This window comes from Erpetoichthys calabaricus, chromosome 15 (genome assembly GCF_900747795.2).
Source record: "Erpetoichthys calabaricus chromosome 15, fErpCal1.3, whole genome shotgun sequence".
NCBI lineage: Eukaryota > Metazoa > Chordata > Cladistia > Polypteriformes > Polypteridae > Erpetoichthys > Erpetoichthys calabaricus.
The window spans coordinates 71,491,163-71,506,277 of record NC_041408.2 but is presented as its reverse complement, the minus strand read 5'-3'; the positions used below and the strand labels follow the sequence as shown (position 1 = coordinate 71,506,277).

At 36.8% G+C, this 15,115-nt stretch overlaps 1 protein-coding gene across 3 annotated transcripts in view; it reads left to right on the top strand.

Moving 5' to 3' along the window:
• The window catches only part of mtr (5-methyltetrahydrofolate-homocysteine methyltransferase), a 72,887-nt gene that overhangs the window by 56,016 nt on the left and 1,756 nt on the right, over nt 1-15,115 (top strand). For all 3 annotated transcript variants that reach the window (XM_028820212.2, XM_051919601.1, XM_051919602.1), the window contains 6 exons: nt 263-338; nt 4,522-4,677; nt 4,828-5,021; nt 6,996-7,196; nt 12,055-12,247; nt 13,598-13,710. In XM_028820212.2, coding sequence (XP_028676045.2) covers nt 263-338; nt 4,522-4,677; nt 4,828-5,021; nt 6,996-7,196; nt 12,055-12,247; nt 13,598-13,710 — 933 coding nt within the window. The remainder of the gene's footprint in view (nt 1-262; nt 339-4,521; nt 4,678-4,827; nt 5,022-6,995; nt 7,197-12,054; nt 12,248-13,597; nt 13,711-15,115) is intronic.

The following is a 15,115-nucleotide window of genomic DNA, read 5'->3' as shown; positions in this document are numbered from 1 at the left end:
GTGGTATGCATCATGAAAACATAAAGTAGGTCCTCATTTGAGTATTTCATATGATTGGTTACATTGATCTTCATCATATGAAACAAGAATTGGCTAAATAACATTCCTGGCTACTTTTTAGGTTTTAACTAGCATAAATGCTGTTTGTATCAGATCTTACCAAAAGCATGTATAGAAATTTCAGAACACTGCATATAGTGAAGTCTTACATGTATAGATTTTTCAATTAGTTTTGACAAATAGTTTTCATTCATTTCTTTAGGAACGACTTTTTTTGTCATTGGAACAAGCTAGAGAAAAAGGATGTCATATTGACTGGCGTTCACAAGAGAAACCAGGTACTTGACATTGAACATTACCCTGTGTTTTATCATGGAAGGGTTCTAGGGTGACTCTGACCTCACTTTCAGACTCTTTATCACATAGACCTGCACAGAGTGTTCCCAGTCTGCTCTGTTTATGCAGTTGGTGCAGTGGTAGTGCTGCTGTTTGCAGTAAGGTGTTTGTGGGGTCACTTCCCGGGTCTTCCCTGCATGGATAGCACTGTGAGTAGTGAGAATAGCACTACATACATGTAAAGAATTATTATTACTGTAGTCCTCATATGTTTATACTCACCAGCATATCACAAAGATGCAGCTGCCATCTGCATCTCCACTTATGGTCACCGTCAAGGTTTTAACACCAGGGGCCTCATGTATAAACGGTGCGTACGCACAGAAATGTTGCGTACGATCGTTTCCACGCTCAAATCGCAATGTATAAAACCTAAACTTGGCGTAAAGCCACGCACATTTCCACGGCACCTCATACCCTGGCGTACGCAATTTCTCCGCTCGTTTTTGCAGACTGGCGGCACCCAGCGTCAAAGCAATGCTACTGTTAAATAATCTATATTGTTAATAATTAAACATGTGAGGACACGGTGCCGCAGCGCTAGCTAGTTCACGGATAGCTCCTGCCTTGTGCTGTATTATTGCTGGTGCTGACGCGACACTGGAAGGATAGACGGATAGAATAATTAAACTGGGATTAATAAAGTATCTATCTATCTATCTATCTATCTATCTATCTATCTATCTATCTATCTATCTATCTATCTATCTATCTATCTATCTATCTATCTATCTATCTATCTATCTATCTATCTATCTATCTATCTATCTATCTATCTATCTATCTATCTATCTATCTATCTATCTATCTATCTATCTATCTATCTAAACACGTACTACTAAGATATTTCAATGTTCCTTAAAAGTTTTGAAGAATCGGCGTTCTAAGCTTACAGATGGCTTAACGTCTATTACAGAGCTGATTGTGTGGTGATTGGGTATTTGGAGAAAGAAAAGTAAGGACAGGAATTGGAGGTTAGTACGTTTGAAAGAGACCGTACTTCTGTAATAAATTATTTCATGGAAGGTCGCACATGGCGCAGCAAGCCTCTTGCGTGAGATATGAACAATCACTGCACCACCGTGTTCCCATGTTTAATAACATGCTTTCATTCCTATCATCATGAAAAAGATATCACGTAAACATCTCAGTATTTTAATTATTCAGAGAGCTGTAATATCACGAATGCAATGGATTCTGTGTCCTGTCGGAGAAAGAGAAAGAATGGAAGCACGTAGTGATTCACACACATAGAGCACATAGAAGATCAAATACAGAACAAAGCATTTAACATGCTACTTGAGAAACTAGTAAAATAAACGATTTTAAGATGAAGTTTATGATGTTCCACTTTAATGACAAAATAAACTACGTGATTAAAGTGGAAATTTCGAGATTAAAGTTGACATTTCGTGCCTTTTTCCCCACTGTGTGCCTGTTTTTTTTCTCTGTACCCTAATAAGCTTTCATGTGACACTCAGACGGTCCGCTACGAGTCTCCTTTTCACGCCGACTTTGATATGTGACAACTTCTTTTTTATTTTGGTCATTGTGCGACTTTGTGAACTTGAGCTTTCGAGTTTCTCTGACACTATGTCACTCGATCAACTTTCTTTTGTTGATTATACCACTGTTTAAACCAACAAATAGTACGTTTTTCCTTTGCCTCCACTTGGTATTTGCTGAAATTCTTATATTTTCCCCAGTGCTTTTCCCATTGTCTTTTCACAGAAGGCTATTTATATCGATTTGCATATTCAAAGAGGCATAATTCTGGGAGGAGTTGGGGCGGGACAGAAGGCGTGTGCACGTGCGTTACTTTTCACGCTGATCGGGATTTATGTAATGGAAGAACGTGAAAGTTTGCATGCGCACAGATTCCTGCATCTGGATTTTTCTGTGCGTACGCACATTCCCGCTTTTGTGCTTACGCCATGTTATAGTGTGAGTTCTACGCACGGTGTTATAACATGAGGCCCCAGGTGACAACTTAGAGCAGGGGTTCTCAACGTCGGTCCTGGGGACCCCCTGTCGCTGCAGGTTTTTGTTCTAACCAGCTTCTGTTTTTAATTGAACTCCTGGGCTAATTAAGTGAACTGATATTTCCCAAGTTCTGTGTTTAGGGAACAATATATTAATTAGAAAACTAAGTTTGCTAAAAAAAAAAATATTAAAATGTACCAAGCAGTTATATAGGAATAATGTTTTTTTTTCTTTTTAACAGTATTTTCATCTTGATTTTCATTCTACTTTTCAAGGTGTTCTAATTGTTTAATTAATCCATTGCTTACTCATTAGTGGGTCTGACGCTAAAGTGGTTGCAGCCTTTGATTACTCAGTGTGTTGTTTGCCAGCGTGTCTGATCTGCTCGTTTTAAGTTGTCATTATTAAGATACAATGAAGGGGGAAAAACTACACAGAGAAGGCAAAGTATAATGAAATCAACAAAAGAAAGTTAAGCATTTAAATCTATAGCAAAAGCAGAAATTTTATAAATGTCTTATAAATGTAAAAATCATGCTGCTATGCTTTTCCGAATGTCGAATAAAAGAAAAAAAACCCAGCTAATTAAATGAGCTCAGTGTTATCAGGTGTTGTCACTGATTAGGAATCTGGTTGGAACAAAAACCTGCAGCCACACTGGGTCCCCAGGACCGAGTTTGAGAAACACTGACTTAGAGCATCAAAACAGGCAGAATAGAAGGTTAAAATTTTATTCATGCATTTTATATTAACATTCTTTAACTTAAAGTTGCTAAATTTATCTAAAACAAGAAGCATGGTAAAATCACTGTAACAAAATAATGCCAATACAACCTGGATGGATAGCAGCTCATCTTGTTAGCAGACTAGACATCCAATATGCTTAAATAACCAGGTAGCTCTTAATCTCATTTAGCTGATTGATTTGTCATCTGTCATGGTCTTTGGATGGAGGAAATGAAAGAGAGAATCCTGGGTTTCTCTATTAGGGTGTTGATCTTGTTCTTCCCTGATGCATCTGTTGGACCAGTGGGACATCATAGTGTAGAGGCTAACTTCTCTATCTTGTTCAGGCCTCATGCCCTTTGACCAGTCCTATTTAGGAATGACATATGTCCTTAAAAATTCTACCAGCTCTGCATTTGCAGTTACTCTTGAACTAGGCAAAACCTTTTTTTTTTGTCCTTGCATGTTTGCAACTTTCATGTAGAGCTCCCTAGTTCTCAGTTTATTCTGGTTCTGATCTGGTATTCCCTTAGTGGAATACACACACATAACAAGATCTGATCGTTCTCTGAGTAAAAAAGGTTTTTCTTAAGATCTAGTACTGGTTCTGACTTGGTATGTGGCAAGCAGAGGAGAAAAGTTTTTTAAATACTGTACATGTCTTATCATTAATATTATAAATAAGAAAACAAATCGCACCATCCATCCATCCATCCATCCATCCATCCATCCATCCATCCATTATCCAACTCGCACCATCCATCCATTATCCAACCCGCTATATCCTAACTACAGGGTCACGGGGGTCTGCTGGAGCCAATCCCAGCCAACACAGGGCACAAGGCAGGAACCAATCCCGGGCAGGGTGCCAACCCACCGCAGGACACACACAAACACACCAAGCACACACTAGGGCCAATTTAGAATCACCAATCCACCTAACCTGCATGTCTTTGGACTGTGGGAGGAAACCGGAGTGCCCGGAGGAAACCCATGCAGACACGGGGAGAACATGCAAACTCCACGCATGGAGGACCCGGGAAGCGAACCCAGGTCTCCTAACTGCGAGGCAGCAGCGCTACCATTGCGCCACCGTGCCGCCCGTCACTTAGCCTCATTTTAAATTTAATGAACGATGCAGCAGCAGGAATAAGTCAATGAAGGCTTGTGAACTTGTGAAGAGACTTGGCATAGAATGTTCCACTAAGAAATAAGTTGAAGGATAAAGTGGCAGCCTTCTGCCTGAGTTTAATCCATAGGTGGTCTTGAGTGCAGTGAAGAATGACCTTTTGATAGTATTAAGCAAATAATTGATTGTTTTTGTTGTATTGATGAAGAAAACTGCATCTCATTAGGAAAATATTGTGTATCAGTGTTGAGATTTTTTTTTTTGTTCGTTGGATTGTGTATTCACAGTAAGGCCCACGTTCATTGGTACTAAAGTGTTTGAAGATTATGATTTGCACAGACTGGTGGAGTACATTGATTGGAAGCCATTCTTTGATGTATGGCAGCTGAGGGGCAAGTACCCCAATCGTGGATATCCAAAAATCTTTGATGACAAAACTGTGGGTAAGTTTAAAAGGCTCAAGTTCTCCATAATTCAGCTGTTTAATTATGTTGAATTTTTAATCAACACCAAATTTATTGTAAAGATGTTTAAATTCATCTATTAATTTTGTAAATAGTACTTGCTAGTTGGACCTCTGAATTTTGTTTCAGGTAAAGAAGCAAGAAAGGTCTTTACAGATGCACAGAAGCTGATGAGTACTTTGATTGAAAAGAAACAGCTGCAGGCTAAAGGCCTAGTGGGATTCTGGCCAGCCCAAAGCGTTCAGGATGATATTCATGTTTTTTCAGAAGATCTATCAAATCAAAAAGATCCTGTGACTAAATTTTGTGGCTTACGACAACAGGTTAGAAATAGTCAGTATTATATTATACATCGAGCAGGACATATGTTTTCATAAGAGTCCTAATAAATTAGTAACATTTTTTCCAAAAGAGAATTTAAAATAGCAAGTTATGACTCATGTTTGTGACAGGAGTCACTTTGTTTAAAAGAAAAGTAGTCAACTCAAGTTTATTTATAAAGCACTTATATAAAAAACACAGAAGTATTTACTAAACTGCTGTCCACTTCAAAAAATAATTTTATTGCTGTAAGAAAATGAGAATATTATTTGATAGTCTCGTTGAACAAATTTAGATATGATAGAAAAGAAAATATATAGTTGATTTAAAGCATAATGTCTTTAAAGGAATGTATTTTTAATTGAACGCACATATGTACAGAGACATGCTTTGGTACAGTGAAGTCAGAATTGCTGCTTAGACAATATGCACGAATATTTGACATTAGAGGTAAATACTGAATTATGGAAAAAGATGATCCGTTGTGGCAACCCCTACAGGGAGCAGCTGGAAGAAGAGGTAAATATTGAATATAAGGCTAAAATACAGAAAAGTCTGTATATGCCGTGCATATTTATGTACACAGTTACATGAAAGGAAACATCTTTTAACCTCTTTTATCAAGAAATAAATATCTGATCTTCGTCAAGTCATAAAATAAAAGACAAAACTAACTTCTGTTAACACTTAACAGATTTATGCTGTTTTTATTTATTAAACACACAAAGAAGTGTTTATGTAAGTTAGTTCAAAATAATGTAGTTATATCAGTAAGGAAAGTATTTAAAGCAAGATATTGCTTACCCAGGTACACTTGATTAGTTGATGATCAGACGTTTTACTTACTCAAAATAAAAGTACAACTTTTCGCAGTTAAGTCTGAGTGGTCAGGTTTGTGATACTACCTTGCCAAGAGCAAAAGACATCTACAGTGATCTCAGAGAAGCAATTTTTGCTGCTCCTCTGTCTGAACAGGGTTTTAAGGCCCTTACCGAAAAATGTGAAGTCTGTCATTCTTCCATTAAATGAAAACAATTAATAGGGACATTCAAGGCAACTGTGAATTAGAAATGGTCATCCCATTTTAGTTCACCAAAAGATCAAACCATGTAATGCTTGGAGATATATTAAAGAACTAAAAAGCTACATCTAGGGATCTGCAGGTCTCTGTCAGCATGGTGGAAGTTATGGTTCATGACCTGTCTCTCAAAAAAAGACTGAGCAGCTCAAAGGAGTGTAGTGTAGTCAGTAAAAGGGAAGCAGAAATTCTTGGAATAGCCAAGTCAACTTCCCAAAATAAATCCCATGAAGCATACATTTCCCATCGTTAAGAAATGACTGATGCCAAAATCAGAAAAACAAGCAGCAACTAAAATAACTATGGCAAAGATCTACAAAACTATCAGAAAAGATCAAACCTGGAGTTTAACCATGTCATTGGCTGGTAGCCTTAATTCATTTATTTTATGAAAAATATTTGCAACCAAATATTGAGCTTTTTAAATTAATTTGTGTGTGGTCCCTGCCACCCTGAACTGTATTAACAGAGTTTGATAAAGGAGGGCTTGATAGTAGAAAAGAGTCACTTGAAAAAGGGGGCAGAACATAAAAAGTGGACTGATTTAAAAGCAATAAAGTTTGTGTTCATGGGTAAATCAAAAATTTAAATTTACAATTTACCGTTCCAATACTAATGAAAGATACTATATAGGATGAAATAGGTAAACGTTAACTCTACATAATAAAATAAATAGAAAGTTAGAAACAACATTTTTCAACACTTCATACAGTATGAAATTATTGATTTTTAGCCTTGCTAATCTTGAGAAATAAACCGTTTTTTTCTTCATCTTGTATGAATGGCTTTACTCGTGCTGTATGCATAACTGCAAGAGGGAAAGAGTAGAATTTTATGTTTAGCACCAGCACATGTGCTGTTTTGTTCTCTGTTATAATAATTGTCATCTTCCACACAGGCAGAAAAGGACTCGGCTTGTACAGACCCTTACTACTGCATTTCTGATTTTGTGGCATCCAAGACAAGTGGGATTCCAGATTATATTGGCATATTTGCAGTTGCTTGCTTTGGAGCTGAGGAACTTAGTAATCAGTTTGAGAAACAGAATGATGATTACAACAGCATTATGGTTAAGGCTTTGGCAGACAGGTTTGCAGAGGTAAGGTTGATGGTAGATGTGATATATTAGATTTACAATCATGGCATGTAACAATCCTGAAACAAGAGACAGAATTATTTAGTTTATTCTAAAATAGCCACCTTGAAAGCATCCGTGCTGGTCACTGAAAGAAGTTGGTTGTATATTTACTGAGATGAAACAAACCACAAATGTGTAATTGTTAATGTACTGTATCTCTGCAACTGAATGGTTAAGTGAATGATTGAGGATCACAAAGTATATCAGCAGTAAGGATTGAATCTACTGTATGATTAATAGTCCAAGATTGAATAATTCACACCATACCACTCTATGGCCAATAGTCTTTTTTTTTTTTTTTAATAATTATCTTCACTTTCATTCAGCTTTAGTGCAGACACCCCCAAAACCCCCCCCCCCCCCCCCCCCCCCCCCCCCCATTGTTTCGGGAAATCAATCTGCCATCTTTTCATTTTAACTGACCTTTTCATTTAATCAAACTGACAAATGTAACTCTCCTACAGGTAAGTAACTGCCTTCTAAGTAGACTTTTATCAAATTAATTTTTAAAACATCACCTTAATAAGCCAACTTGGTGGAATTAATAATTAGATCTGTTAATACAATTATGAGCTTCAGTCAGTCAGTCGATCTTTATTTTATATAAATCTATAAATAGTATATACTCTTTCTGATTTAAATACTGTGTTAACTTCGCAAATAAAACCATACAATAAAAGGCTGCAAATTCAAAAATGCATTATTTCATTATTTACTAATACCAGGAAGAGATTGCTGGTATACCAGAGAGGTTTTAAATGACAAGTTTAAAATCGCTGTTAAAAACGCTGAAAAAAAATGTCTTGTTTTTGAAGGTCAACAAAGATAAAACCCCCTGAGCAGACCATGAAAGAACTTTCTGTAGAGAAGCCTTAAAGACAAAGTAGTATTTGGCAGAAGTTACATAACATCAAATTTGGCATCCCCTCTTACTAGAAATTGTGTTATGCCTTTAGGCAGCTTTGATATGTACTGTGGAGTCTTAGACATCATAGCTTTATAAATTAGTAGAAGAGTTTTAAACGCAACGAGGCTTTGAAAAGGAAGGCTTTGTAGTTAAATCAACAGTTTGGTGTTGCCTTTTTTTAGGTCATAACTCTGGTAACAGTGTTCTGAATACAGTTATGTTTTAACCTGCTGATGTTTTTCATAGGATAACCATTAAAAAGAACCGTGGTAATACAGGGACATTCACTTGAAAGAAGCCCCGAATATTCTGTTGTAACTCCTGTTAGGATGAAACAATCTGAACCAAAAAAAATACACTATATACCTTGACGTTTGTGTAATCGATTGCATTTCATGCGATGCTGGAAGTGGTTTCCATTTTCTGCCAGACATATTTCGATGTGGCGCTCCATGTTCCTGAACGTATTGGCAAGCGTCTCGGGGGAACAGCAGCAATTTCACATTGGATGTTTTCCTTCAAATCTTCCACAGTGCGAAGCTTGTTCCAATAGACTTTTCTTTTGAGCAGACCCCAAAAGAAGAAGTCTGGTGGTGTCAGATCCAGCAACTGTGGTGGTCAAAAACCCTTTGAAATTACCCTGTTGCTAAAGAAGGACTCAATTTCTGCCATGCTTCTTGCCGATGTGTGACTTGTTGTACCATCTTGCTGGAAGTAACCTTCTGTTAACTCACGATCATCCAGTTGATTCTGACATTGCTTAAACGAATTGGTGACGCAATAGGGTCGCACCATGAAGACATACTGCTCAATACTGTACACCACCATCCTGATGAGAAGTCGAGTGACTGAATGAAGGGGTACGAGTGGTCTGCACCCAAAAGTTGCAAATGGAGGTTAAATATCACGACACTTGTCCAACGCCTACCTCATTTATCCAACGCAGGGGCATCCCAGCTTGTTCGAAGCTCCATATACTGAGGGGCACATTGCACATTGTTTGGTTCAGATTGCTTTGTCCTAGCGAGAGTTATTACAAAATTTTCGGGGCCTTTTTGAGTGAATCTCCCTGTATAACCCTGAATGAAAATCATGATATATTGTGAGAGGACTGGACCACATCTTATATTCTAAATAACTAAGTGATGGTTGTTGATCTGTACAGAATTGTCCATTTCAGATTAAGCAGGTAGCCTTGATTTGTGGACTTGCACCATGTCACAGTGTGCTAAAAGTCATATTAAATCATAAGCTATCAACCCAAAAAAGCATTTTAATAGATTGGTTGAGTTTTCTTATGCTACTTAAACGTACTCACCATTTAAAACATAAATAAGTTAGAAATTTCTGAAATTAGATTACTACATGTGAAAAACATAATGGAGGCAAACAGCTAAACTGTAAAAGGATTAAATACAAAAATTTAAAATTTCTTAGACAAAGAGAACATTAAGTGTGAAAAAACATGAGAAAAGGACATAAAGTGAACACCTACAGTATGTTTCACCAAAGAATATTTATTTAGCCCAGTTTATATTTCAGATAATACAATAACATCATGCAACCATTTTTATTAAGTAATTCAATTACATTTAAAGTTGATGTGAAAATAATGCTTGTTAATTGTCGATTTAGCCAGCATGGTGGTGTGTTATCCGGGTAGTTTTTAATTTCTGTATGGATTCACCCTTAAAGTTGTAAATTATTTAGTTGTGCATTCAGAATACATTTATTTTTGAAACACAAATTTGTCTCTCCATTCATTTTCTGAGTATGTTTTTTCTATTATGGGGTCCTGGGGAACTGTTATCTATCCTGATTTTACCTGGCACAGTATAGGACCCAGCCCTATATTAGATGTTGGCAGAAGCTAAAGTTTCCCATGAAAATCCATGTGAACATTGGAAGAATCAGTGGGTTTACATATTCACAGAGAGAGGGGTTTAAGCCCTGTTTCTTAGTGATATGAGGCCAGTAAGTAAATCTTTGGGCCAGTTTCACTATGCTACATGTACACTGCACTCATCCACTTGTTGAGAACACGGTGAAGGATTATTTATTTGATTGTATGACTCTTTACATTGTTCTGTAAACTAATGCTTTTGTTTTTTGTAATCTCAGTTCTAGATGTTGAAAGCATTTTACACACCACAGTCCTGTCATTGTATCCCTCTCTGTGACATACTTGACTCTGTTCTAGATAAAATTTCCTGCTCCTCCTAATGTTGAAATTTGCAATAATGATCCAGAGTTTTTTCTTTTTTCTTTTCTTTTTTTTCCTCCTTGCATCTCAAATCAATAAACAGGTATGATTGTAGAGTGCCAGTTTCTAATCACTTAACCATTATACCATCCAATAGCATGTATATATTACAGAAAATTAATTTAAATCAAAAAAGCAGGGTAGGCTTTCAATCATTTAATTATGTTTTGAGAAATATAAACAACTTTCTGTATACATAGGATATTTTAAATATTAAGCCAACAGAGGCAAATTCCTGGTCTTGCATACCATATTGAAGGAATGAAAGCATAACCAAATTTCAAGGGAGTAGCAAAACAACAGTGTTATGATCTTCATACATTTTTCCTTTGTGTAATAAATTTTTCTCATGTGTGTGTTCTGGACAGGGGATGCTCCCTGAATGTCATGTTATTTTGCGTCAGACACAGTGACTCTCTGTGGTGGGTTGGCGCCCTGCCCGGGATTGGTTCCCTGCCTTGCGCCCTGTGTTGGCTGGGATTGGCTCCAGCAGACCCCCGTGACCCTGTGTTCGGATTCAGCGGGTTGGAAAATGGATGGATGGACATAGTGACTCTATTTATACCCATGTCATGTTTTATTTACTGAGTTTGTAGTTAAATTCTAAAAGAATTATGTATTTTAGACCTTAGCTCTGCTTCTGATTTGTAATTTTAGATGACTGATAGTTTTGATCTTAATGATTTGGACCTTGTCTTTGGCTTGATCTGTTCTCAAACCTTTATGTCTACACCCTTTTTTAATAGTGACAGAACAGAATACTGGCAAAGATGTAAACATTTAGGTAGACAAGTGTATTTAGTTACTAGTGAAACATTTTACAACAAATTAATCTTAATTTTAATCTATTCACTTTATTTTAGTTTAGCTTTTCCCAACCCGTGGGCTGTTTCGGCATTGTATTTAGGCCGTAGCCAACCCCGCTCAAAAGTCAGCCATACCGCCCCCCCACCACCGATCTGAACATTGCACTCAATTTCGCAGCAGCAGCATTGCAGGAGTATCACAGCCAACTCTGGATGAAACCTCATCCACCAATTTGATAATTGTGCTCGATTCACTGCACCAGCTTCGCAGGTGGATCGCGGCTGATCCTAGACGACTTTCCCAACCCCTGCATGGAAGATCGTGCTTGATTCACCAAGGAGGAAAACCATTGCTGATTATGTGGGATTCATCTAACGCTCTTAAGTACTGATCGTGCAGGACCACCCCCACCCACTTTGATGATTGCACTCAATTCATCAAGTGGGACCATTGCACCTCACCCCATTGGGTCACGAACATACTGGTATGTGAAAAACTGGATTGTGACACCACAAAGGTGAAACACTGTTTTAGGTAATAGCTTAATTTTTATTGCTGTACTATTAATATTCTTAGTAGACCTCAAACACGTGCCAAGTATTTTACCCAAAACTGTACAATAAAGATGTTTTGGTTGAAACTGGAATTCATCTAGAACTATGAATAATACAAAACTGGACAGACATTTAGAAAAATCACATAAGAACTGTCTTTGTAAATGTGATTAAAAAGTATATTAAGCTTTATATGATTTGCTGTAGTGTAGAATTACTTGGTTGTTCACACAGGTTATTTGCTTATTTCTGTGATATCCAATTAACAGTTTTTTTTCTTATTTTTAGGCTTTTGCAGAAGAGTTGCATGCAAGAGTACGCAGAGAGCTTTGGGCTTATGAGACCAGTGAGCAGATTTCTACCTCTGATATGCATAAAATTAAATATAAGGGGATCAGGCCAGCACCTGGCTACCCAAGTCAACCTGACCACACGGAGAAATTGAGCATGTGGAGACTGGCCAGTATTGAAGAGAAAACCGGTATTTGTTTTTTTTAACAATCTTCTACAGTTGTAACCATCCATTAAACCATTTTCAAACTCACTTTTCCATTTCAGAGTTGTTGGGGGAATACAGCTAATCCTACTAGCACTAGGTGCAAATTAAGAACCAACAATGGACAGTTAGTCATTCTATTTCAAGGCACCCTCATGCATATCACAGTTATAGGGCCTGTTTGGAGTTAATGGTCTTTTTAACACTTAACATCTTTGTGATATGTGAAGAAAGCAAAGTAGCCAGAGAAAACTCAGAGAGAAAATGTACAGTGCATAACAACAGATCCAGAGAGAACTCTGGAATCTGGAATTTGTAATTGACTGTGCTAAGTATTGTGCTACCATGCCTATTTCAACCAAATTTTTTTTATCCTACAATGCGTGCAAGTGATTAACATAACTATTAATATTGCAATTATAGGTAACTGATAATAGTGGACTGCGGTGGGTTGGCACCCTGCCCGGGATTGGTTCCTGCCTTGTGCCCTGTGTTGGCTGGGATTGGCTCCAGCAGACCCCTGTGACCCTGTGTTCGGATTCAGCGGGTTGGACAATGGATGGATGGATGGATGATAATAGTGGCGAAAAAAATAATTATTTTGTCAAAGAGTTTCCTTGTCAAACATATGGATTATCAGTTTATTTTTGATTCATGAGTTTTAGTGAATTTGATAGACAAAAAGGATGGTAAAAGTACATCTAAATTGTGCAAGTACTACTTAAAGATCTTCTGAATGTAAACTTGTATTAATCACTTGGACTGTAAACATGCTTTTGGAATAGTACCACAATGATTTTTAAAGTTGGTTTTGTAAGTTCTCCTTCACACCTCCCTGTTGCACAAAATTCAAACATTCAGGAAATTCATGTTTTTCAACCAATTTTCTTTGGCAATCTCTTTGTAGAGTGTTTCATTGTTGTGAGAACAATGTGGGAATAATTTTACACAAAAGTGTTTGTGTCATTTGATGGCCATTCTTTGTGTTTTCTCTGCTTAGGTAATTAGGAGATTCACTTTTAAAAATGTAATATAAACAGTCCACCTATGTTGGGAATAAATGATGACAGAGGATCAGAATAGAATGCTATAATTAAAGGTTTTCTAGATGTAGATCCTCAAAGAGCATTTTTAAAGCATTCTGAGTGAATTTCAAATGAAGATGAGTTACATTAAAGGCATTAAAAACCTGGACTGGATCCAAACCCTAACTGAAAGTACAGAATTTCCCACTTACACGTGGCTGTAAAATTTAACATATTGCTAGACAATATTGTGATTCATATAACATCACAAAAAAATTCATAATTAATTTTGGATTTTCTTATACTACAGGAATTCAACTTACTGAAAGTCTTGCAATGAAGCCTGCTGCTGCTGTTTGTGGAATGTACTTTTCCAACCCAAACTCAACATATTTTTCTGTTGGAAAAATTACAAAAGAGCAGGTAATTTCTGATATCTGTATTTTAAAATAGTGGGAGACAGGCTAATAAAAGTTTTAGACAAAATCAAATTTAAAAATAGACCAGAACGTTTGCTTCCAGTATGAAAATAAATTTCTGTCTTAATGACTCAACATGGGATAGAGGGACGTATAAAGAATGGAATGCCTTGATGAATCCCTTTCTACTTGTCCCTAAAAGAGAAAAGCACACACGTAGGCAGTGTTACAGGTTGGTATTACAATTTTTCCCATAAATTGCAAAAAAAGTAAGAAAATGGAAACCGTCAATCCTAAAAGAGGTTTTATTTACATGTACTTGATTTTTTAGCTGATGACATAATTCAAATTCAGTTAATTAATTGTTAATATAGCAAGGCCATAAAATAAAAGACCACATAATACAAAAAATGCAATAAGGAAGGTGAGGCCAAGCTATACAAAACTGCAATAAGGAAAATAAGGCCAGGTTACAGAAAAATACAATAAAGAAAATAAGGCCCAGTAATTCAAAAGTCCACAAAAAAAAAAAAAAACACAAAATCCAAGGCTTACAAAATGTTTACAAAATGGTAAAATACAATAGACCAAAATAGAAAAAGGCCAAGGATTACAAATTGCCAAAACTAAAAATATACAAAAAAGCAAAACTTTCCTTAATAATGAAAGAAGAAGGAGAGGGAGCCAGTGATACAGAGTACCTTACTGACCACCCCAGCCATGAGCTTAGCATTTGCACAGCCCTTAAATAGGGTGTCTGATGACAGCCCCGTTATCTGCACACCTGTAGCACCACAATACTCTGTCTATGGGCTTCACATAAAGAGAGAAATGCAGGAAGTAAAACAACAAAGAAAAGAAAATTACAAAATGATTAACAAAAACAGAGCAATCTTTATCATAGGTTTTCCAGGTTTACCCAGAAAGGTACACTAGTATTTCTGCATCAAAAGTGTAGACATTCTGTACATTCCAATGTAATGGAGCTTATGTAAAAAGGTTGCTGCTTGCATAGTGCCCATAGGAGAATAACAACAATAGGAATAATAAAAATATTTAATATCCATTAACGATGGGTATTATTTCAAACTAAACTAAAATGATAAAGCTGTAACAGCTGTATCTGTTCTGGCAATTAACTCCCCTGTAATAAAAATACCATTTGCTGCGGTTCTACAAGAAGAGTACCTCAGACTTTAACTGTACCTCCATTAAGAGTCCGTATAAACAAGAAACTTGGATTCAACAGCGGACCCCATCTGTGGTGGAAGGAAATCAAAATAGACTTCTCAAATTGTCAAAAATAATAAAAGAAAAAAGGTCTATGCCACTTGCACCTTGTACTTCCACTTCTATAGATAACTGTTGGTAGTGTAGTGGTTTTTGGTTTAACTGTCCCCCCCAACCCA